This window comes from Crinia signifera, chromosome 8 (assembly GCF_055691185.1).
Source record: "Crinia signifera chromosome 8, ASM5569118v1, whole genome shotgun sequence".
Taxonomy (NCBI): Eukaryota; Metazoa; Chordata; class Amphibia; order Anura; family Myobatrachidae; genus Crinia; species Crinia signifera.
The window spans coordinates 166,902,117-166,928,406 of NC_139224.1; the positions used below are offsets into that span (position 1 = coordinate 166,902,117).

The 26,290-nt window shown below is 46.4% G+C and overlaps 1 protein-coding gene across 4 annotated transcripts in view; it reads right to left on the reverse strand.

Moving 5' to 3' along the window:
- The window catches only part of JAK1 (Janus kinase 1), a 100,245-nt gene that overhangs the window by 20,624 nt on the left and 53,331 nt on the right, over nucleotides 1–26,290 (reverse strand). For all 4 annotated transcript variants that reach the window (XR_014454534.1, XM_083157690.1, XM_083157689.1 and 1 more), the window contains exons 4-16: nucleotides 22,386–22,539; nucleotides 18,161–18,324; nucleotides 16,913–17,240; nucleotides 14,137–14,310; nucleotides 12,678–12,835; nucleotides 11,521–11,644; nucleotides 10,877–11,066; nucleotides 10,675–10,781; nucleotides 7,687–7,836; nucleotides 6,226–6,313; nucleotides 5,305–5,432; nucleotides 4,041–4,176; nucleotides 3,755–3,906 (exon numbers count right to left, since the gene is read on the reverse strand). Coding sequence is in view for 3 of the 4 variants with exons in the window: in XM_083157690.1 (XP_083013816.1) it covers nucleotides 3,755–3,906; nucleotides 4,041–4,176; nucleotides 5,305–5,432; nucleotides 6,226–6,313; nucleotides 7,687–7,836; nucleotides 10,675–10,781; nucleotides 10,877–11,066; nucleotides 11,521–11,644; nucleotides 12,678–12,835; nucleotides 14,137–14,310; nucleotides 16,913–17,240; nucleotides 18,161–18,324; nucleotides 22,386–22,539 (2,053 nt within the window). In the remaining variant the exon portion in view is untranslated. The remainder of the gene's footprint in view (nucleotides 1–3,754; nucleotides 3,907–4,040; nucleotides 4,177–5,304; nucleotides 5,433–6,225; nucleotides 6,314–7,686; nucleotides 7,837–10,674; nucleotides 10,782–10,876; nucleotides 11,067–11,520; nucleotides 11,645–12,677; nucleotides 12,836–14,136; nucleotides 14,311–16,912; nucleotides 17,241–18,160; nucleotides 18,325–22,385; nucleotides 22,540–26,290) is intronic.

Here is a 26,290-nt window from a genome sequence, read left to right on the forward strand (position 1 = left end):
GGAAGCGGAGGCGCTGTGCAGAGACACAATGTAACACTACTGCGCAATGACACAGCCTGCTCCACCTGTCCAATACCATGTAACATAATGACGGGAGGCGGAGGCACTGTGCAGACACAATGTAACACTACTGCGCAATGACACAGCCTGCTCCACCTGTCCAATAACATGTAACATAATGACGGGAGGCGGAGGCACTGTGCAGACACAATGTAACACTACTGCGCAATGACACAGCCTGCTCCACCTGTCCAATAACATGTAACATAATGACGGAAAGCGGAGGCACTGTGCAGGGACACAACGTAACACTACTGCGCAATGACACAGCCTGCTCCACCTGTCCAATAACATGTAACATACTGACGGGAAGTGGAGGCACTGTGCAGAGACACACTGTAACACTACTGTGCAATGACACAGCCTGCTCCACCTGTCCAATAACATGTAACATAATGATGGGAAGCGGAGGCGCTGTGCAGACACAATGTAACACTACTGCGCAATGACACAGCCTGCTCCACCTGTCCAATATCATGTAACATAATGACGGGAAGCGGAGGCGCTGTGCAGAGACACAATGTAACACTACTGCGCAATGACACAGCCTGCTCCACCTGTCCAATAACATGTAACATAATGACGGGAAGCGGAGGCGCTGTGCAGGGACACAATGTAACACTACTGCACAATGACACAGCCTGCTCCACCTGTCCAATAACATGTAACATAATGACAGGAAGCGGAGGCACTGTGCAGAGACACAATGTAACACTACTGCGCAATGACACAGCCTGCTCCACCTGTCCAATAACATGTAACATAATGACGGGAAGCGGAGGCACTGTGCAGGGACACAATGTAACACTACTGCACAATGACACAGCCTGCTCCACCTGTCCAATACCATGTAACATAATGACGGGAGGCGGAGGCACTGTGCAGACACAATGTAACACTACTGCGCAATGACACAGCCTGCTCCACCTGTCCAATAACATGTAACATAATGACGGGAAGCGGAGGCACTGTGCAGGGACACAATGTAACACTACTGCGCAATGACACAGCCTGCTCCACCTGTCCAATAACATGTAACATAATGACGGGAAGCGGAGGCACTGTGCAGAGACACAATGTAACACTACTGCGCAATGACACAGCCTGCTCCACCTGTCCAATACCATGTAACATAATGACGGGAGGCGGAGGCACTGTGCAGAGACAATGTAACACTACTGCGCAATGACACAGCCTGCTCCACCTGTCCAATAACATGTAACATAATGACGGGAAGCGGAGGCACTGTGCAGGGACACAATGTAACACTACTGCGCAATGACACAGCCTGCTCCACCTGTCCAATAACATGTAACATAATGATGGGAAGCGGAGGCACTGTGCAGGGACACAATGTAACACTACTGCACAATGACACAGCCTGCTCCACCTGTCCAATACCATGTAACATAATGACGGGAAGCGGAGGCGCTGTGCAAAGACACAATGTAACACTACTGTGCAATGACACAGCCTGCTCCACCTGTCCAATAACATGTAACATAATGACGGGAAGCGGAGGCACTGTGCAGACACAATGTAACACTACTGCGCAATGACACAGCCTGCTCCACCTGTCCAATACCATGTAACATAATGACGGGAAGCGGAGGCACTGTGCAGACACAATGTAACACTACTGCGCAATGACACAGCCTGCTCCACCTGTCCAATAACATGTAACATAATGACTGGAAGCGGAGGCACTGTGCAGAGACACAATGTAACACTACTGCGCAATGACACAGCCTGCTCCACCTGTCCAATAACATGTAACATAATGACGGGAAGCGGATGCACTGTGCAGAGACACAATGTAACACTACTGCGCAATGACACAGCCTGCTCCACCTGTCCAATAACATGTAACATAATGACGGGAAGCGGAGGCACTGTGCAGAGACACAATGTAACACTACTGCGCAATGACACAGCCTGCTCCACCTGTCCAATAACATGTAACATAATGACGGGAAGCGGAGGCACTGTGCAGAGACACAATGTAACACTACTGCGCAATGACACAGCCTGCTCCACCTGTCCAATAACATGTAACATAATGACGGGAAGCGGAGGCACTGTGCAGAGACAATGTAACACTACTGCGCAATGACACAGCCTGCTCCACCTGTCCAATACCATGTAACATAATGACGGGAAGCAGAGGCACTGTGCAGACACACAATGTAACACTACTGCGCAATGACACAGCCTGCTCCACCTGTCCAATAACATGTAACATAATGACAGGAAGCGGAGGCACTGTGCAGACACAATGCAACACTACTGCGCAATGACACAGCCTGCTCCACCTGTCCAATAACATGTAACATAATGACGGGAAGCGGAGGCACTGTGCAGACACAATGTAACACTACTGCGCAATGACACAGCCTGCTCCACGTGTCCAATAACATGTAACATAATGACGGGAAGCGGAGGCACTGTGCAGAGACACAATGTAACACTACTGCGCAATGACACAGCCTGCTCCACCTGTCCAATAACATGTAATATAATGATGGGAAGCGGAGGCACTGTGCAGAGACACAATGTAACACTACTGCGCAATGACACAGCCTGCTCCACCTGTCCAATAACATGTAACATAATGACGGGAAGCAGAGGCACTGTGCAGAGACACAATGTAACACTACTGCGCAATGACACAGCCTGCTCCACCTGTCCAATAACATGTAACATAATGACGGGAAGCAGAGGCACTGTGCAGAGACACAATGTAACACTATGGCGCAATGACACAGCCTGCTCCACCTGTCCAATAACATGTAACATAATGACAGGAAGCGGAGGCACTGTGCAGACACACAATGTAACACTACTGCGCAATGACACAGCCTGCTCCACCTGTCCAATAACATGTAACATAATGACAGGAAGCGGAGGCACTGTGCAGGGACACAATGTAACACTACTGCGCAATGACACATCCTGCTCCACCTGTCCAATAACATGTAACATAATGACGGGAAGCGGAGGCACTGTGCAGACACAATGTAACACTACTGCGCAATGACACATCCTGCTCCACCTGTCCAATACCATGTAACATAATGACGGGAGGCGGAGGCACTGTGCAGAGAAACAATGTAACAATATAATACAATGATCACAGAGAGGGAGCACTGTGCAGAGACACAATGTAACACAATGACACAAAGTGAATGCACTGTGCAGAGACACAATGTAACAATATAGTACATGGATCACAGAGAGCAAGCACTGTGCAGAGACACAGGCCTTCATTCAGATCTGATCGCAGTATAAATTTGTTCTCAAAATGGGCAAAACCATGTGCACTGCAGGTGGGGCAGATGTAACATGTGCAGAGTTTTAGATTTGTGTGATTTATTTGTTTCTGTGCAGGGTAAATACTAGCTGCATTAATTTTTCACTGCACGTTACATCTGCCCCACCTGCAGTGCACATGGTTTTGCCCATTATGAGAACAAATTTGTACTGAGCTCAGACTGAATAAGGGCAACAATGTAACACTGTAGCACAATGACATAGGAAGTGGAGACACAATGTTCTTATACATTTGGCAGCGATAGGCTATATCTCTCTACCTTAATACTGCAGCTGATAGAAGTACAATTTTAGTCACATTCCTTTAGACCCCAGAAAGTCAGTGAAAGCTACGCTACAGATAACAGCACTAGATGCCCCCTACCTCTGCCAGCGTCTTATCCTTCAGAGGAACTTCTCCATTGAAACAAATCTCCCACAAGGTGGTCCCAAAACTCCACTTATCTGCAGCCACGCTCAGTATCCGGGAATCATTGACACATTCTGGAGAGATCCAGGGGATCCGTTCTACACGCTCTGGAATATAATAAAATCCTATATGTAACAGGCAGATCTGACCAGAGACACTTCTGTTATGTGCCGCGAGTCTCACCTACAGTGCAGGAAACAATCTTATTGCATGAACTAAACACAGCCCCCCGACATCTTACCTTGTCTGGTGAGTACAGTGATGGGAATGCCAGGATCACTGAGTTTTATGAAGGGACCACACTCGCTCTCAGTCCCTTCCCTGGCTAGTAGGATGTTTTTAGTGCAGACGTTTCCATGTACCAAGTCTTTGTCTTCCTTAACCAGGAAATAGAACAAACTTCAATCAGATCATGAAGTGACAATACTGGTTATAAGCGAAGAACGTATCTAACCATGCAGATAATACACCAGCCAGTCTCCAGGCAGAGCGCGCGCACACACACACCAACCATTTATCTGACAGCGGCTCTGCAATGAACCGCGTGTAATGGATATGAGATCATGACATATATACATATATATATCTTCATTTACGGAGAGGCCGCAGCTGCCAGCAGGAAGAGCCGAGTAATAAGGATTAATGGATGTATAGCGTTCGTAACGACCAGCGGCTAATTGAGGTTACCGCATTTCATCTGCCATTTAATAGAAGCCATTTAGCACTGAAGCGCTATTATGGGATGGCGGCTCCGCACAGTGAAAATGAATAGAGATATTGATTTTCCCTCATATTACCAAGCTGTTCATTTCCTATTAAGCAGCTGAATGCAGCAATGTATAAAGTCATTACAGCTTCTGTAAACCACAATCTACACAGCATTTATTGAGTTTAATCTCGTCATTATGTTGGCTTGCATGGACGGCTATGAGTCTGAGTAACAGCAGCAACCTACAAGTAGCGCAGCGGGACAGAATAAACCCAGCACGTGGCAGAAGATACAACGGTCTCTGGAGAGAGCATCGCTCCAACTCTATGCCACGTGCTTCTTAAAGAACATAACTAAAAGCATAAGACACTAATGCCAATCAGCTCCTAACTGTCATGTTACAAACTGGGGTGGAAAAAAAAGACAGGAACTGATTGGTTGGTACTTTGGGGAAAATTCAGACCAGCACCTGCCCTAAACTTCGTCGGAAAGCGTCCAACAAAAAGTATAGCCTTACATTTCTTTACGAACAAAGGATTGTCTTATTATCAAAGTTCCGCAACATGGCCGATCATTACCATACCCTGCCAATCTAGAGCCCCGATTGGTCGGTAAAACTAATATGCTGTAAATCCTGAGTTAGCCAATTACAATCATTTTGGTGGAAATCAGCGGTTGGTGAACCCCATTACTCTATCATTGTATTTTTTCCTTTTCAGAATCACTGGTAAAATTGGCCCCACTGATTGTCTGTGTATGGGCCCCCTTTGTCTCTCGCCAATATAACGCCACTCACCAGGTAACCCAGGGCACCTGCCAGCTGTTTGGCGACCTGGAATTTCCACGGGGTAGTGAGAACCTCACTTTTGCGGTGCATGAACAGGTCCAGAGGGCCGAAGTCCACAAATTCTTCAACCATGATGTCTGAAAGAAAGATGGAAACTGTCCTTTAAAAGTACGCTGGTCTAACTGACCCAAATTAATAATGTGTTCATTTTTTTGATGGGATTTCGTTTATTTTAAGAATAGTGGGCATCACATAATTATGTTCCAGCAGTGTAATGCTCATCAGGAAGCAATGCCGGGTCTGTTGCCTCTGAGAAATCAGGAACTATCACAGTACAGCTGCAAACATCGGTCAGTAATAACGCCAGATTACAAAGGAGTTTCCTAATTATCCATTAAACGGGCAACAAAACAGTAAGCACAGTCTGCCGTAAGTAACCCCTTAAAGCAAACATTGATATCAAAGATAAAAAGAAGAAATATCCTTATGACATCGTACCAAAATTGAAATGTGTATAATTTATCGCTTGTTATAAATACATTTAAATAAATTTAGGGAAGAAGAATCTACAGGTTGAGTATCGCTCTGGTTCGTCTATAGAGGTATCCCCAGACCCAAGGATGAATTGTGTGGGTGCCATGGTGACGTCATGATGTCAACGGCACACCTGCGCAATGCATCCTTGGGACTGGGGATACCTCTATAGACGAATCAGATGGCGGCCATGGACATTGGGGGATCCGGTGAGTATGGAAAACGGTGCGGGGGTGGGGCAAAAACTTTTCTGAATTTTTCGGTTTTCAGTTATACGGATAATGGATACTCAACCTGTGGTTGAAATTCCTTTGATGTGGCGATAAGGAATTATGGCAAATGGTGAAACATATCTGCATACTTTATAAGGAACATTCAAATTCTGGTTTCACTTACTTTCTACGTCTCGCACACAAACGCCGTGGAGCAGTACAATGTGTCTGTGAGAAACTTGCCGCATCATACTTGCAGTCTCAAAAAATGCCTGAGAGATAGAGACAGACAGAGAGAGATGCGTCATACATCTGGCAATGCGCTAAGCAGATTCTTACAACAATCAGAAAAAATCCATATGAAATCTGGGCTTCCTCAGAGTGCCGACAGGGTGAGTCAGGGTTAGGGCTGTGCAAGGCGTGACCACCAGGAATGCTTTGTTCAAGGTCAAAAGAGAGAATGGTGAGAAAAATCGAGGCGCTTCAGGAGCCATGCAGGGCATGTTCACGCCACCTGCGGCTCCTCATCCTGTAACTGGGTATGATCATCTACCTTACCTGCGCCTATTTGTATTATTGCCTTTACCCTTTGAGTGCCAACATCTGTGAGAGCTAAAAATGCCGGCGCCGCTCACATTTGTTATATAAATTCAAATAAAAAATGTTGTGTAAAATAAGATTATTACAGGTCATTACATTACGGTCAATAACAATGTTTTGCTCGGCAATTTTCACACTAATTTTAACAAATTCACTCGGCACTCTAAGGGTTAAAGGACAACAACGTGCAAATTCATTATGGCAATTTTACTAACTTTAAAAAAATAAAATACTACTACATTTTATTTCATTTATTCCATGCGACAATAAGCACATGCTTTATGTAGAACCCACTGCAGGAATTGCTACTTAGAATTTTTTTGGCAACCCCCATTTTCAGACATTTCTACTCATGTCTACATGAAGAATGTTTGAGTGATCAATGTGAGCAGAAGATACCCAACCTAAGGGCGGGATTTAACGAAGCCCGAGTTCGGTGGACGTGCCGCAGGCAAAACGGTTTTTAAAGGAACAATCATTTACAAGGCATAGTTAAAAAAAAAAAAAACGTCTGCTGGACTTGTTGGACTTTTTTTTTAACTCCCGGACCAAATGTGCCAACTTTTCACACGCAACATAAATGATTGTTTTCTTTTATGCTACCACCGGTATATAGCTGTAATGCTTATTATAGGACTATACACTATGCATTGTCCCAGCATTATCCCCTCCTGCCTCACGTACTCACCCTACCTCTTTACCTCACCTGTGCTCCTGCCCGGTTCTTCCCTTCCTCTACTTCATCTTCAGTCTCCTCGACAATTTCGACACCTACTTCAGAACTGATGCTGATTTTAGTTCTACCAGCTATACCCCTATTTATACTGTATTTTATCATCACACCCTGTACGTTACCTTGTCATTTGTTTTTTTGTCTGCTATGTACGGCGCTGCGGACACTTTGTGGCATCTTATAAATAAACGTACTACTACTACTTGGGGCTTATATTATGCTCACAATAGAAAACATGAAACGCGTGAGCCTTACAATGGACGGCGACTCTGCGCTAGCATCTGACCGGAGAGGAGAAAAGCGGAAACCTACCAGAGAGATGTCCCTGTGGCTCGGATCCAGCACTTTCAGGATGACTTTAATCTCTTTGTCGGAGCTCGGTACGTCACTGTCGCAGTCACCCTTGTAGTTCAGTTTCCCCGCGTAGATCTGTGTTCTTGTTCCTCGCCCCATATGTTCCAACTGCAGGATAAACATAGACGTGATACGGACTGGACACTACGGCACATAATATATTTGCTTCCGGACTCGTAAGGTTACACTGCCATGGGGACGTGCAAGAGATCCAACAAGTTCTCTGCCATTCAGTAAGGACAACAAAAGCACTAAAGAAAACTGGGGCTTACGTCAAGAATTAATCATTAACCCTTTGCAGTCCATTTTATTTTTGCAATTAAAACAGTCTGGTTTAAATGTTTAAATTAATTTAAACATGTTTTTATATTAAATGGAACAATATCCATTTATTTACACTAGGTCCCAACTGGTCAAAATGCTGGAAAACCTAAAAGTAAGGTGGGGAGCAGTGTTAGCCTTTTATTAGCCTTTCCCGTCAACATTTGTTTTTGAAATTCAAACAGTCTGGTTTAACCCCTTACCGCCGCAGCCTGTTTTTGTCTTCCTGACAGAGCCCTTTTTTTCAAATCTGACATGTATCACTTAAGTGGGGATAACTTTTTTTTGCTTTTACTTATCCCAGTGATTTTGAGATTGTTTTCTCGTGACACATTGTACTTCAAGTTAGTGGTAAATTTTGGTCGATACAGTCTGTGTTTTTTTGTGAAAAATACCAAAATGTCGTAAAAAAATTGAACATTTTGCAATTTGCAAAATGTTAAATTTTCTGCTTGTGAGACAAATAATCATACCACTCAAAATAGTTAATAACTAACATAGACCATATGTATACTTTATGTTTTAATCATTATTTCAACCTCCTTTTATTTTTTTTGGACACTAGGGGGCAGCAAAGTCAAATTTATACACATAACTCATAAAACGCTGCAATTGGCTGTTCACATTTGAACAGCCAATCGCAACGATCGCCGATGGGGGGGGGGCATCGCTGCCCCCCCTGGGCAATGAGGGAAGATGTCTGCTGTCAGGGACAGCAGACATCGTCCCTCTGTCACCGCGTCTATAGACGCGGTGACAGTTTAATGGCATGACGTACATTTATGCCATGTGTCGGGAAGTACATCCCGACCATGACGTAAATGTACGTCAAATGTCGGGAAGGGGTTAAATGTTTAAATTAATTTTTATTTTTTTATTCAAAAATGGTCTACATTGAATGTTGAATGATGTTAATGTTCTTATTTTAAAGCAGCTCACCACTGGATCTGCTACTAGCGCTAGGGCTGTTGAGCCTGACTAGACGTTGGACCTGAAAGGGTTAAAGTGGCTCATCACTGGATCTGCTGCTAGCGCTAGGGCTGTTGAGCCTGACTAGACGTTGGACCTGAAAGGGTTAAAGTGGCTCATCACTGGATCTGCTGCTAGCGCTAGGGCTGTTGAGCCTGACTAGACGTTGGACCTGAAAGGGTTAAAGTGGCTCATCACTGGATCTGCTACTAGCGCTAGGGCTGTTGAGCCTGACTAGACGTTGGACCTGAAAGGGTTAAAGTGGCTCATCATTGGATCTGCTACTAGCGCTAGGGCTGTTGAGCCTGACTAGACGTTGGACCTGAAAGGGTTAAAGTGGCTCATCACTGGATCTGCTGCTAGCGCTAGGGCTGTTGAGCCTGACTAGACGTTGGACCTGAAAGGGTTAAAGTGGCTCATCACTGGATCTGCTGCTAGCGCTAGGGCTGTTGAGCCTGACTAGACGTTGGACCTGAAAGGGTTAAAGTGGCTCATCACTGGATCTGCTGCTAGCGCTAGGGCTGTTGAGCCTGACTAGACGTTGGACCTGAAAGGGTTAAAGTGGCTCATCACTGGATCTGCTACTAGCGCTAGGGCTGTTGAGCCTGACTAGACGTTGGACCTGAAAGGGTTAAAGTGGCTCATCATTGGATCTGCTACTAGCGCTAGGGCTGTTGAGCCTGACTAGACGTTGGACCTGAAAGGGTTAAAGTGGCTCATCACTGGATCTGCTACTAGCGCTAGGGCTGTTGAGCCTGACTAGACGTTGGACCTGAAAGGGTTAAAGTGGCTCATCACTGGATCTGCTACTAGCGCTAGGGCTGTTGAGCCTGACTAGACGTTGGACCTGACAGGGTTAAAGTGGCTCATCACTGGATCTGCTACTAGTGCTAGGGCTGTTGAGCCTGACTAGAAGTTGGAAATTTAATATTTAAATTTAAGATCCTATTTTGAGAAATAGGTTGACATGGCTAAGGATGAAAGGGTCAGAAGGTTGACACAAGCATTAGGGTGACAATGGAGTATTCGACAGTCACTATTTTATTCCCCCACCCCACGGTAGTGGATGGTAGGGTATGATATACTGCCTCATGTTGACCTTTTCACTGTCAACCTTCTCATTGTTGACTTAATGCTTGTGTTGGCCTCCTGACCCTGTCAGCCTTCCGTGGTCGACTCAATGCATGTCGACTTAAATAATGTCAATCTAATGACTCTATACCAGCCAGTCCTACCATTGAGGCACATACTGGCACCTAGACACAGCTGGGATCACTGCCACACGGGTGTTTACAAAGGAACAGATGCCTGTAGTAGCTGCCTCACGGGTCTGGATGAGCCCCAGCCGCCCAATCATCAGCTGTGCATCGTATCTCTGCAGCTACAGAGTGACGCAAGCGGTGCCCAAGGTGAGCGGCAAATTCCCCGAATATATATCCTGTGGAGAAAAATTCCTATGGCCATGTGTCCTGAATGGTAAGTAGTGGCACACGTCTCTGAGGGAAGTAGGGATCCACCTTACAGGAGAGTCCTCAACGGATCCCATCTCCCGGCACAGCGAGGGCTGCCTCCGACAGACACGAGTTTATCTCTGCACGCTGCCATATGACACGCGGCTCTGCCCTGTGTTTGTACTGCTGGACATAACAGACTCACTTGTTTAATTTCATCCTTCAGTATTCTGTGAAAGCTCAGCTGGCTGATGTGATACACAGGCTGACAGGCGATCGCCTTCTTAGTCGCAATCAACAGGTTGGAGATTTCTGCAGAAAAGTGAATAAATGATGTTTTTACGATGTAATAATGTTTTTATCTGGTCAGCGATCTCAATCACAGTGTGGGGGGGTGTATAACTCACCTCTCGGTTTGGGGGGACAGCACCTCTTCAACGTGAAGCTGACGTCGTCCGTCCTGAGAACTTGCCCCTTCAAGTGCTCCATCAGCTGTTTCAGAGTGTCAAAGCGCCGCTCGGAGCCCAGCAGACAGTACGTTTTGTCTGTCACTTCGATCTGGAAGTTCTTGTACTGCTTCAGACTCTTGGAGTCGGACTGGTGAGTAGACAGACAGGTAAGGACTCAACAGCTGGAAAAGTCACTACATGTACTGTAATCGTGGGGCAATACAATGTCGATCTGAGAAATCTATGCTAGACTGTTTTATTCCATATATGTGTTTGTACTGCTGGTGCTTTCAGAGTTCATGACCAGACCATTAGCGCTGTCCTGCTGTATTGTTGGGGTGCGTAAGATATCGGCTTGCAGGCGCACCAGGGCAACAACAAATGCTAATTTGGAGGTACAAATGTTGGGGGTACAAATAACACAAACCTGCTGCCAAAGGGGTCCTCAAGTGGCAAAATTAAGAGAACCGCTGCTTTAAAAGGATCACTCCACACAACATATTGATTCCTAATAGCAGGTGTGTGTGTGTGTGTGTGTGTGTGTGTGTGTGTGTGTGTGTGTGTGTGTGTGTGTGCGTGCAGTCATAGCTTGCAGTACTTACCTTAGATACTTTGGAACATGCCACAGTCATGAAAATGTGGTTGAAATCGGTGCAGCTCCACCTCAGGACGTACGTCCCCTCCTCATTCCCTTCTTGGCGCAGCTTGTTCACAGCGTACTCTGTGCTGCAATACACAAAACATCACAGATAAGATTGGTAAGAGGCAGATAACCAGGGAACACAAGCACAGGTATAATGGGGCAATTTTGTGTCATTTTTTTTTAAGCGATCTGACTTAATAGATCGCTTAGAAAATGACCCTACATCGCTCTGTGTGTAGGTGACATAGCGATAACAATCCACTGCCCCGCACGTCGCTCTCGCCAGGCGATGTAGATCATGCATGTATGATAAATCTAGTCAGATCACCGAGAACACTGGTCCTGACAGATCGCTCCGCACACAGCGCTGACACATGGCTGTGCTGCTCTGTGTGCTGGGCGATCTTGCATCGCTCTGCAACGCTGCCACGTGTGTGGGCCCCTTAAGGCCAGGAAATTGCAGCATATCGGACAAGGACAGTAGATAAAGGTTTTCTGATCTGAGAGGATGATAACAGGACAGCAGGCGAGTATAGTGAACAGGCCTGTGTGACACAGCCAGAACCAGAGAACATCAGTAAGAACAAAGGAAAAGAGCAGAGGTGCTGTGCTGGAATCACACACGTAGAGGAGGGGGGGGGGGGGGGCATAACCCCTGAACGTTTGTCAAGAGTTCGGTGCTTTTTAAAAACACCCGGTGAGAGAGCCCCAGCCTAGTAATCATGATGTAGAAATACCTTTCCAATTCTTATAAGCTGGCTACATATTCCCTTTAAAAGAAAAACATACAGCATATGCTTTGGCTGCACCACAGACCCCAGTAGACATGAACATTATGGAGGGGACAATAGAGCAAAAATGAATTGTACAAAGAAACAACGTGGGAGGGGAGTGCAAACGAAATGTTACACAAAGCACAATTTACTGATTTCCATCAAGGCTTCTGATATCCCATGTGCTTATCAGTATACACAACTGTGCAAATAGTGCAAAAATGAAACAACCAATAAAAACCCGGAGCTAACTTTCCGCGGCCTACAGCTGGATGCTGGATTGGCATTATGGATCCTGCACCGAAACACATTTCAAACCCTTCTCCTACAATTACCGACTTACCAGATTGGCCCGTGACACCCATTCATTATGCTGTGAACTATGAGTGGGGGGGCGACGTCTGTGCAGAGGTAGTGGTGGGCGTCTGCCGTGAGTCTGAAGTACCCGTCTACCAGGGCTGTAAAGGAGAGCGCCACCTCTGGGGAGGACAGCTTCAGCTCCTGAATCAATCATAACATAAAAAAAATAATCAATCAGAATTTAAAAAAGGAGAACGCGGCTATATAAATGCATCACAAACACATTTCCCCATCCAGATACAGGTGGGTCTAATGCTCCAATTACACATTATACTTACATGTGGATAATAAAACTCTGTGGGTGCTTACCCATTCTTTGTTTCACACCCAAACCTGCAGCAGATATTAGACAAGAAGTTGGGCGAGCAGACAGGTCACTGCCGAGACCACCAATGGGAATAACTGGTCTCTGAACACCGCATGCGCAGTATGTCCAACATAGCTTTCATATAAGACACCAGGGCCCTGATTCTGGTTGACTCGGTAAGCTGCAAAGCTCACAGCTTACGAGTCCCAGAGGGACATGCAAGGGGATGTGTCACGAAGACCCTCGCATGTGCCCACAGCAGGAGAAATCATTTTAAGGTCACCGATCATCGAAAGAATTCTCCAGGACATGAAAATATAAGTCAGTGGAGAGTGACTTATATTTGCGGGCTTCTGGCTGAACACAGGGCGGATAGCTGGCGTTATGTGACAACAGCCGCCCACCCCTGGCACACCGCCTCCCACCTGCAAACCCATGGGAAAGCCTGAGAAACGCTGGGCGTTCCCATGGGCCACACCCAACTCCGCCTCCCCATGCCCCCTAGTGTGCATTGGTCCGTGCGAGCGTATCAGCGAATATGCAAATCGCCAAGTCCATTTGCCCAGTAACCCTGCACATACGGATAAATCATTATGCGCAAAAGAAAAAAGTTCCCCTGGGGGGGGGGGGGGGGGAATTAACCAGAATGACCCCCCAGGGCCATTGCTGAAGGCTCACAAATGCACGGAACAGTGGACAGATCAGCTGGACCTTACTACAATGACACTACCGACACTAATGGACATTTAATCACACAGCACATGGACACCTATGGGCAAGAACCACACAGTCAGTGACTTCCCATTCACCTCCTGTAGTGTGAGCACTAACAGGGTGTGGCTCATAGGACACCGCGTCTACGTCAATCGGTCGACAATGACCAAAAAAAATCGACATGCCACAGGTCCTCACGTGAAAAGATCAACCCATGCAAAGATCGACACAAGTTTTTCAACTTTTTTGGTGTCCACACATTAGCGCGTGGTCCTGCAATCAGTGCATCTTTACATTGTTGACCTATCACCGGGATCCCCTCAAGGGCATGGAAGGCCGGCTTCCCTCCCAATGATAATCCATTGTACAAGCCGATGCCTTGTACGGCGCTATGCTGCCTGCACGATGGGCCCTGCCTTACCATGCACTTGTTGTCCTGATTATTGACCATGACCGTCTCCTCTTTCACCACGATGTGGGTAATCTCGGGGAAATACAAGAAGCTGATCCACTGCTCTCTGCTGGTCGCCTTCTTATCCAGCTTATTCTTATTTTCCCCTTTCTTCCTTTTTAATTTCTTTTCATTGAGCACAGACTGTGGGTAGAACGGGACACAAAATCAGATGCCACCCATCCAACATCGGTTGCCCCCATCCTTCTATGAACAACAATAAGTCACTGGTTCCGAAAAGCAACATTGTCCAGCGGGTCTATTTCCTCCTGGAAGGGGAACGTGGTGTGAGCAGACCCCTATGCTGGAGGTTTAACCTATACTGTTTGGCCCTGAATATAACGTGGAGGGTAGAAGGTTGCAGCCACCTGTGAGAATTTGTCAGGTTAGCTGCTAGATCTAAAAATAATTAAAAGGCAAAAACAGGTGGGTTCAGCCCTTTAAACTCCTGCTCTGTATATCTAGCACTAGACATGTTGAAAAGTCAATAACATTTCTTCCATTCTACTTTCTGTTCACCCAATTACACACGACTATTATTCCTCATAGGCCCTAACAGAGGGATGCATATAATATCCTGATATGCCGGTGGTCAGGATATAAAATGATCCCCTAAAATGATAGCCTGTCCCGTATACTCATCGATCGGGATGTCAGGCGTCGGCATCCTGATCTTTTTGAGGGTCAGGTGCTGGCCGTCTCACATCCTTTCACAGGATCTCAATGAGGTCCTATCATGTCTAGCTCAGCACCAGTGAATACAGAATACACAGCCTGGCAATAACCAATGAGCGGCTTTGTATGTGCTAAACCGTCCAGTCACAGCAGAAGTATAGACTCTCTTTGAAAAAGCTCCTTGGGAGCGAAACGCGCTAGGCGACATTTCTAAAGACTTGTTCAGCTTTGTTTGATGATATCGGAGTGAACTGTATTTCTAAAGAATATATAAACCAAAATGTTAGGCACTTATTTGTTTCCTTTTCAAACGAATTTTGGTTTATTTATTCTTTAGAAGTACAGACACGCCCTAAACACCCAGCATCTATATGCCACACAATGTGGAACACCAGGTATCTATAAGCCACACAACATGAGACACAGCATCTATACGCCACACAACATGTCACTTAGCATCTATATGCCACACAACATGAGACACTCAGCATCTATACGCCACATAACGTGAGCCACCCGGAATCTATACACCACACAATGTGGAACACCGGCATCTATAAGCCACACAACATGAGACACAGCATCTATACGCCACACAATGTGGAACACCAGGCATCTATAAGCCACACAACATGAGACACAGCATCTATACGCCACACAACATGTCACTTAGCATCTATATGCCACATAACATGAGACACTCAACATCTATACGCCACATAACGTGAGCCACCCGGAATCTATACACCACACAATGTGGAACACCGGCATCTATAAGCCACACAACATGAGACACAGCATCTATACGCCACACAATGTGGAACACCAGGCATCTATATGCCACACAACATGAGACACAGCATCTATACGCCACACAACATGTCACTTAGCATCTATATGGCACACAACATGAGACACTCAGCATCTATACGCCACATAACGTGAGCCACCCGGAATCTATACACCACACAATGTGGAACACCTGCATCTATAAGCCACACAACATGAGACACAGCATCTATACGCCACACAACATGTCATTTAGCATCTATATGCCACACAACATGAGACACTCAGCATCTATACGCCACATAACGTGAGCCACCCGGAATCTATACACCACACAATGTGGAACACCCGGCATCTATACGCCACACAATATGAGACACAGCATCTATACGCCACACAACATGTCACTTAGCATCTATATGCCACACAACATGAGACACTCAGCATCTATACGCCACATAACGTGAGCCACCCGGAATCTATACGCCACACAATGTGGAACACCAGGCATCTATAAGCCACACAACATGAGACACAGCATCTATTTGCCACACAATGTGGAACACCCGGCATCTTTACGCCACACAACATGAGACACAGCATCTATACGCCACACAATGTGGAACACCAGGCATCTATAAGCCACACAACATGAGACACAGCATCTATATGCCACACAATGTGGAACACCAGGCATCTATAAGCCACACAACATGAGACACAGCATCTATACGCCACACAACATGTCACTTAGCATCTATATGCCACACAACATGAGACACTCAGCATCTATACGCCACATAACGTGAGCCACCCGGAATCTATATGCCACACAATGTGGAACACCCGGCATCTATACGCCACACAATATGAGACACAGCATCTATATGCCACACAACATGAGACACTCAGCATCTATACGCCACATAACGTGAGCCACCCAGGAACCTATACGCCACACAATGTGGAACACCCGGCATCTATACGCCACACAACATGAGACACAGCATCTATACACCACACAACATGACACTTATCATCTTTACACCACACAACATTAGACACTTAGCATCTATACGCCACATGAGATACGCCACAAAACGGAAGACACCCAGCGCAATATTTTGGGCAGCAGAATGCCAAACTGCACAAAATCGACATTGCCAAAAGGTCTGTCAGCCATCCAGATACCATTTGTGCACAGAAACCATCAAACATGCGACCGCTCAATACAACTTTCCAGGAATGAAGAAACTGAGGTGAAGCCGTCTTTATAACTTACAGCTGGTTTTTGCCTCCAGAGAATCCCGTCATTCCCGGTCACCATAACCTCGTACATCTCACTGACGGGAAAGCCATTCTGCTCGTTCTCCGAGGAGATCTTTAATGAGGAGGTCTCGAAGATCTCCGCCCCGTAATTCCTAGTCAGCGTCTCCAGCGTGGACATGTACTTCACCTTCAGGTCGTGGGGCGACACGCTGCTGTCGCAGACGGTCTTGTTGTTGAATTCTTTTAGGAAATTCTTGAAAACGTTATTAATCCGAATGCGAGTCAGTATGTTCCTCTGCTTGATGGTTCTGTTTAACGTTTCTGGAATGTGCCTCTTGTAACTGAAAAGTAATAAAAGAACATGCAAATCGTTAAGACTGTAACACACACATATGTATAATAAAGACTGGTACTCACTGTTACATGCAAACAATACCAAGAACGTTTTTTTTTCATGTTCTCTTTTTTCAGATTATGTCAACATAAAACGTCCCGACATTTAATTGCTATTTTTGTTATCGGGTCGACAATTAAGCAAAATAATATTTGTACATTTAGTCCTAAACAGTTCCCACTGGTAGGAAGATGGGACATTCCGTAGCCTAGAAGAATCTTGTCTGAGGTCATGAAGGAGAGCCTGAGATGGTGGAAGGGGGGATGCTGTACCAAAACTAACAATCGTTCTAATGTAGTGTACATGGAATAATTGATGTAGCAATATGTCGGCCAGTACACGATAAACGATATATCGCACAACCGCGCAATATCGTTCGGTGGCCACATCCAGAAGCATGCCATCATTGAAGAGATCTTCCATAAATGCAGACCATAGTTGGTACAATCATGTGGATGATTTGTCATCCTATATTTGGCTCAAAACGACAAATCGTCCAAAATATTGTCTAGTGTGTACCCACTATTGTCTTCTAGCTACATACATATCTATTATCTCTGAACATCTGTGAGAATCTAGAATTTCAGGGTTTACTCCTGGATTCAATGTAAAACCTCTGTTCCATAGCAAGCCCTGCTCTCCCAGAAAGTGGTGGACAAGACGAGTGGTTAACTTGCGCGTTTCATCCATTGTTAATCAGACTTCATCAGGGATGTCATGTAAAACCCTGAGTATGGGGGATGCGCACTGAATACCACCAGGAAACCGTTTAGGTAACATTTAGGGAAGCAGGTGCACCAGAACCAAACACTCAGAATAATGGACAATGCAGAGACTGAAATAACGCCAAGCATTTCTGGAACTAACCTTATGTCCTTTGGAATTTCCGGTAGCTGCATCTTCCGCTTGATGGCGTAATGAGATATGGCGAGCACAGCCATTCCCAGGCACTCATTTTCAATCTCATGCACCTCTGATTCCGTTTTAGGGTCTCGAACGGGTGCTAGACACTTCACCAACTCATACTGGCCCTATTAAAAGAAATAACGGATTTTAATTCATTTTCAGGCCCAGACCTAACCCGAAATTCCACTATGTATAAATAAGTGATCAGAATAATTCTACAAAATGGAAAACAATTACTAAAAAATCAGCTTGTTCTTGGGTAATGTAGCGATCATGCATTTCATTACACAATGATCTATACTGCACCACGGGTAATACTTAAGGCCCCCATACACTACGCGATTTGGCCCCAATTTCACCCGATTCTGGAGGATTGGGCCAAGAAATCGGGTGAAATTGTCCAAATTGCGAACGGTATGACATCTGATCTGATCCGATGCGCGGTCCCGTGCGCATCGGATCAGATCCGGATGTCGGACGGTCTGCACATAAGATAAATCTTGTGCAGCCGTCTGGGGGAGTGGCAGGAGCAGACTGGGAGTGGGGACCGGTCCTGTGGAGCGGCGCCAGATGTAGCGGCAGGCAGGGAGCAGGGACCGCGGCGCCGAGCAGAGAGACCGGGGGCGCAGCGGGAGAATAGAAAGAAATCCTATTCAAAAGACTGGGCGGCCGCTGATTGGCTGGGAACTCAGCCAATCAGCGGCCGCCCAGTCTTTTGAATAGGATTTCTTTATATTCTCCCTGCCTGCCGCCGCTACATCTCACGCCGCTCCCCCGGACCGGTCCCCACTCCCAGTCTGCTCCTGCCGCTCCCCGGACCGGTCCCCACTCCTAGCCTGCTCCTGCCCCCCTCGGACCAGTCCCCGCTCCCACGGACCGCTAGCTCCCCTGCAGCTCCCCGGATTTTTACATGTTATAAATCGCATCAGATTTATCCAATGTAAAAAATGGCACATCAAGTGCCAAATCTTATCAAGCTCCCCCTGGGAGCTGCCGGGGAAGCTCAGGGGAAATCTGGGCTGACTTGTCCTTAGGACAAGTCGCCATAGTGTATGGGGGCCTTTACAATCATGATTTTGTCCAATTTCCCTTCAACTCCCCGGCAGTCCTTGGTGGTTTTTGTACACACAATGTACTCACAATCTATCATACATCAGAAAGTGGCCATACATCAGAAAGACATTGCACCCAATCATACAATCTCAATGCATTGTAGGATGGATTTGATGCAGATTGTGAGATTGTGCCGGCCCGTCTGCCCAGAGCTGTGGAGTCGGAGTCGAGAAGTCAGAGGAAATTTCGAGTACCTGGAGTCGGCAAACAATGCACCGACTCCGAAAATTATAATGAATGACTTCTCTACTGTAAGAATAAAGACCAATGCATGCAGTGCCTCACGTAACCGCAAAACGAACACGTTAAGTGACCGTGAAAAAGCATGCTTTTCATGTGCTTCACTATATGGCACGCAACGCACAATTCGGAGCACCAATACTTATAAATGTATTCTCCCTTGTAGTTTACAACTTATTTCCAACATTCAATAAGGTTTTCAATACCTCGTTGGTAGAAATCACCTGGTGTAGACTCGAAAAATTCATTCAACCAAGCTCTCCCACCATACGCACAACATCTTTTTACGCGGATGAAGATCTTGTTTCATGCGTGGGGTCGTTTGTTTACCTTGGCTAAGCCATTCCTTACGCTGGTTCATATTGATGTACAGGCACCATTTTTCGTCGCCAGTAACGATTCTGTAAAGAAATCGTTCCTTGTGTCCATGAATTGAACGGTGACGAGCAAGCAAACCAGTGGAGATTGTGGCTCGTTGATTTTTGTTGTCGTCACAAAGCATGCGGAACTCATGCTCCACACTTCTGAACCTTTCCTATTGAGTGAAGATTCTTCTCTATAGCTAGAAGAGCTTAGAAGGACTTGATGGAACAGCTTCTTGGATTCAACTGTTAGTGTTTATATTTATTTTAAAACCTGCATGCCTGCTTGTCTGTATGAGGGTAGACATGTGTACATGTTTCTGGAAGAAACTGTCTATCTATACATTTGCTAAGCCTATAACTACATTTCAAGATTAATATAAACCATTTCTAGGTTTTACAGAGTTTGATTTTGGTTCATATAGATAAGCTTTGTTTTTGTTCCCAAAACAACCAAATAATGTGGTTTTTATCTTTGAACTGGTAAAGTTCCTGTTCCTGATGTTTATGCCTACTGCTACTATCCAGCCATTTAATTAATTAATAAAACTTTGTTTTCATTGGCCAGTATTCAATGCCGGTGCGAGCGGCCGGCGAGGGGGTTAAACTGCGAGGATCACAGAAAACCAGTGATCCTCGCAGTTTAACCCCCGCGCCGGCCGCTCGCAATATGCAACGTTCCGGGGGAATCCTCGCCGTCACAAAACTGCGAGGATTCCCCTAAACTGCGAGAGCCGCGGCTAGTGCAGCAAACTCGCTGTAATTAGCCTCGGCTCTCGCAGCTTTTGGAGGCACATTCGCAAATTCCCCCTCGCTCAAAAAACGGAGCGAGGGGGAATTTGCGAATGAGGGGGGGGGGGGGGGTCAGTTGAATACTGACAGGGTGAGCGGTGACTGCGAGCAAAAAGTCCTGCTCGCAGTCACCGCTCGCCCACGGCATTGAATATATGCCATTGTGTTTGTCCTTTGCTTAAACTGTTCAATACAGTAGACTGTTGGCTTCCCAGCCTCTAGTTTCTGTAGTAATAATATGTATGTTGCCTTTCTTTCCTTCAAGGAATGTATCAAATACATTCGCATATTAATACAGACTAGTCGGAGTCGAGGAGTCGGAGTCAGAAGTACGAGGAGTTGGAACATTTATCTGCCGACTCCACAGCCCTGCGTCTGCCGCTTGAAAACTTCTGCGGCTCCCAGCGCCTTCACTGCCACGGGCCGCCCAGAAGCTGCACCTCTCTTCTCTGCTAGTCAGGGAGGAAGTGTCACGTGACTCTGGTTGTTTGAGCCATCGAAAGACAAATTGCATGTGCTTAAAAGCACATGCAATCTGCACCCAATCCCAACTGATCTGACGTGCAATCCTCCAATTCCACGGGGCCGGCATTGTATGATTGTGTGCCCACCATGAGCACACAATCTGCATACAATCCATTTTACAATCCATTCAGATTGTATGATTGGGTGCAATGTCTTTCAGGTGTATGGGGGCCTTATAGAGTACATGTAGGGCAGCCAGTAACAATCTTCACTGTATAATAACACAAATATTTAATGCATAACACAATATGTTACTGTATATGTACAAAGACTTGCAAAATGGAATTAAGATTGGCTAATTCATTTGTGATATTAGAGGTCAGCAAATGTATCAAACTCCCACAATGTATCAATTCCATGGATTGTGCATGAGGGTATAATAATACCCCTTTCAGACAGAAAAATCCCAAAAACCCAGGTATTTCCCAGATACCAAAACACGGGTAGAACTGACCCCCTTTCACACAGGAGCAAATACCCGGGTATTTCCCGTGTCGACCCCTTTCACACAGAAGCCAGATTTTTCCTGCAAAACTCTGTGTGTCATAAGAAAAGGACAGTTTTAAAGGCACACAGAGATGAGATCATGAAAAGTGGGAGGTGTCTGCTCACTCTTGGCAATATTGGTGTAGACTACATCGTCCTTCACTGTGCCAGTAATCTGTTTTCGGATTTCTTCCTCCCCTCTGACATTGAGCAGCTCACGGATCTCCTCATCTTTCCAATGTGCCATGGCCATTTACTGCTGCGCTGCACGCCACTGCCACGCGCGCTCAGCCAATCAGGGAAGCTGAAAAGATCAGCCAATCACGCAGTGCCATGCTGCACAGCCAATCAGCATGATTTTTCAATAGTCGGGAGAAAAACACGGGTCGGACCCTTTCACACAGCCGCAAACACGTGTCTGACACGGGAAAAACCCAGGTAAATACCTGGGTCGAAGTCCCGGAACTTTAGTCCCGTGTTGACCCTTTCAGACAGAAGAAAAACCCGGTCGACACGGCAAGAGCAGGGAAATTCCCTGGTCTTTTTTTCTGTCTGAAAGGGGTATAATTAGGAATATCATATGCCCTGCTGTACAGTATAAGCCTCATACAGTATTAAACAGAACAATATTTGCTAGCATCGCTCTGCAGGTGCTGGCTGCACTGTACCTGTGCGAATATGTAATCCAAGGAACTGGCGTCAAGAATCGGGGTCCCTTCCTGGACCTGCTTGCTTTCATAAGGGTCTCTCTGCTTCTTGGGGTAATACCTACAGACTGGCGGCTCATTTTCATTTGTTCCGTGCCAATTTGTAAATAAGAATCTGGGACGAAAGACAAGAAATACAAAAAAAATCACCATCGTGTTACATGTAACAGCGCAGCGATGTTATTACAATGTATTGATCTATCGAAATTGGTTAACTACTGTCCTCAACTCTAAGAGGTGAAGTACCGCCACCAACCACTAGAGGCCACTCAACGGACCAAATTACTCCTTTGTGTGCTAAAAGATGCCATAACAGAAAGTGAAATCAATTTTTGCATTGACACTGATCTGTTTCAAACTTGCTGGATATGGAGAGAGGGAGCTGTGAAGACAGAGATTGGGGGTGGGGTGGAGAGTTTGTGGGCTAAAAACTGTCACAGCTCAAAGTAAAAGTAAAAAACTGTCACAGCTCAAAGTGTAAGTACATTGCAGAAGCGGACATTTGGACAGGCTTTCAAATAATGTATAAGAAAGGCCGATAAACCGCGGCTCACCAGCCATTATATTGGGGTTAGGGGTGGGGGGGAGTCAGTTGATTCGTTACTAAAAGTACATCACAACGCTGACAGACACAGTAAGGGCCCCCTCGCCAGATATTTAGCACCATTAACATTCGGTGGGGTCTCGGACGAGACAGTTCTGGCCCAATGAAGGTCTCCAATCCCTGGAGCATTGGTAGTGCGTCTTGTGTAGAAAGGTGACCAGACAGACGGAACCTGCAGTGTGTATATCGCATGTGTTTCGGCATACGTGTCCTGCTCAGATTCCCGGTGGATGTGTAAGGGTTCTGTAGGTGCGTAATACAGCGAGTTCCTGAAACCGCGCAATATAAAGATTTACAGACTCTATTAGTAACTGCTGCGTGTATAATATGCACTGCGGGTTCTGCAGCCTGCGACTGCTCCCGGACCTGTGCTTACTGCCACTGATATTACGCTTAGTGGGAGAACCCAACAAACAAGAAATAACCAAACCAATAAATGTTATTTAACTGGGCTTTATGGAAAGCATGTTACTATAAGCCTTTTAAACCCCCCCCTCCCCCCCCCCAATGAGTTCCCAAATACCCAGATGTCACCCCACGTGGTATGAGCCAATACACCAGCAGCACCGTGTGTCCCTACAGACAATGTCACTGGCGAGGACGTCCATCTCCGCTACACAAATCAGTGTGACAGACCGGTAACGCACCGAGCTCTGTATCGACTGCTCCGAGCAGACTGGTTAATGGGCTTTCAGGAAGAAACTATGTTTAGAATCCTTGTAAAAAGAAACATCAATACACTCTGTACTCCTCCATATAAGCAGCAATCCCGGCTAATTTATACGGTTCTTACATGACAAGCCATTAACCAGATAAATATATACATACTGTACACTGAGGAGCAGAAGGATTATTGAATCCAATGACCTGCATAATACACTACTCCCATTCCCCAGCTCACATCACCGGGAAGGGGGGTTACGTAGTAAGTTGTGCAGTATCCTCTTAATTGGAGGTTTCCTGAGTATAAGTCCACCCAGATTCGGCTAAAAAGACTAGTGTGCGCTAACGGAACACAATTTCATGTACTGGTAAGGAGAGAAAAAAATAAAGGCTGGGAGCATGAATCTTATTTCATATTGCTGGGGATCCTGCTCCTCCCACTATATAACTCTCAGTCTGTGGCTTCCTGCTGCCTCCATTCCCCTCCTCACATCATGTCACTTCCCCTGTCACATGCAGCCCTGTCCTCACTGACACATCACTCATCTCCTGATATACTCTGTGCTGCTGGGGGACCCTGCTCCTCCCACTATATAACTCTCAGTCTGTGGCTTCCTGCTGCCTCCATTCCCCTCCTCACATCATGTCACTGCCCATGTCACATGCAGCTCTGTCCTCACTGACACATCACTCATCTCCTGATATACTCTGTGCTGCTGGGGACCCTGCTCCTCCCACTATATAACTCTCAGCCTGGGGCTTCCTGCTGCCTCCATTCCCTTCCTCCCATCATGTCACTGCTCCTGTAACATGCAGCCCTGTCCTCACTGACACATCACTCATCTCCTGATATACTCTGTGCTGCTGGGGGACCCTGCTCCTCCCACTATATAACTCTCAGTCTGTGGCTTCCTGCTGCCTCCATTACCCTCCTCGCATCATGTCACTGTTCCTGTCGAACGCAGCCCTGTCCTCACTGACTTATAAATGCACACAGAATCAGTAAATACCAGTGCTAGCTGCCTGTCACATAAACACCCGCTAACCTGGTTTCATTCATATCCCATGTATACATCTCCTGCACCATTTCACTGCATGTACCACATGAGGGTTTGCGTGCTATCTGAAACCACTGAGGTCAGATGTAATCACACAAGTGGAGGAAATACTATAACCAAGCCTCACAAGCCAGATAGATACTGCACCGCTACTGCTAGTGTATGGATCTAGCACACCGCTCCAATATGCTGCGTATTACCAGAGGTCTGGCCATTCGCACACTGATCCATAGTGGTGGCTGCAATCCTGTGTCTGACTGTTGCTTGCTACACCAGAGAGGCTGTCTAATCACTACTGCAGTCATTTCCCTACAGCGGTCTTACTATGTCACCGTGAGTAAATATTATCTGGAGCAAAGGCCTAGAATGTAGTGTAGCTTGGTGTTGACATGGCATTGTCAGCCACACGTGCTCTCAGTGACATTAGTGAGTTACAGGTATGAGGCACAAAGGAGAGTAAACAGGAGTAACTGCACTAAAACACCATCAGTCCAGTGATATACAGTAATCAATAGCTATAAGACATATAGTAAAAACACATAAAGGAGAGTAAATTTATACATATATATATTCACACAAGCGCATGGTCCTGTCAGTGCACTACTATGTGAGCAGAAGTCCGTTCCAATGACACCCGGAGGGTTAACTAAACAGCCACATATTCGCTGTGGCATGCGATCACCCACTTTGCAGGAAGTGAGCACTTTATTAACAGCACCAGTCCTGTATCAACCATTGCCGCACTTCCAGGATCCACTTCTCCAGCAATACCGGAACATGGCACTTGTGTGACTCCAGCTTGAGAGGGTATTTCCACCACCCGTAGGAGTACGCCACCCTCACTGGCCACCGGACTGGGAGACATTGTGAACACGCTAGGTCCACCTGGTACATACCGGACTCTATGGGATTACAAACCATCAGGGTGTCATAGGAACTGACTGCTGATATGCGCCTTGACCTTTGTGTGACAGCTGAGATGCACCCTGTCCCTTGTGTGACTGCTGAGATGCGCCCTGTCTCTTGTGTGACTGCTGAGATGCGCCCTGCCCAATGTGTGACTGCTGAGATGCACCCTGTCCCTTGTGTGACTGTTGAGATGCGCCGTGCCCATTGTGTGACTGCTGAGATGCGCCCTGTCCCTTGTGTGACTGCTGAGATGTGCCCTGTCCCTTGAGTGACTGCTGAGGTGCGCCTTGCCCTTTGTGTGACTGCTGAGATGTGCCCTGTCCATTGTGTGACTGCTGAGATGTGCCCTGTACATTGTGTGACTGTTGAGATGCATCCTGTCCCTTTTCTGACTGCTGAGATGCGCCCTGTCCCTTGTGTGACTGCTGAGGTGCGCCCTGTCCCTTGAGTGACTGCTGAGGTGCGCCTTGCCCTTTGTGTGACTGCTGAGATGCGCCCTGTCCCTTGTGTGACTGCTGAGATGCGCCCTGCCCATCGTATGACTGCTGAGATGCGCCCGGCCTATTGTTTGACTGCTGAGATGTGCCCTGCACATTGTGTGACTGCTGACATGCGCCCTGTCCCTTGTGTGA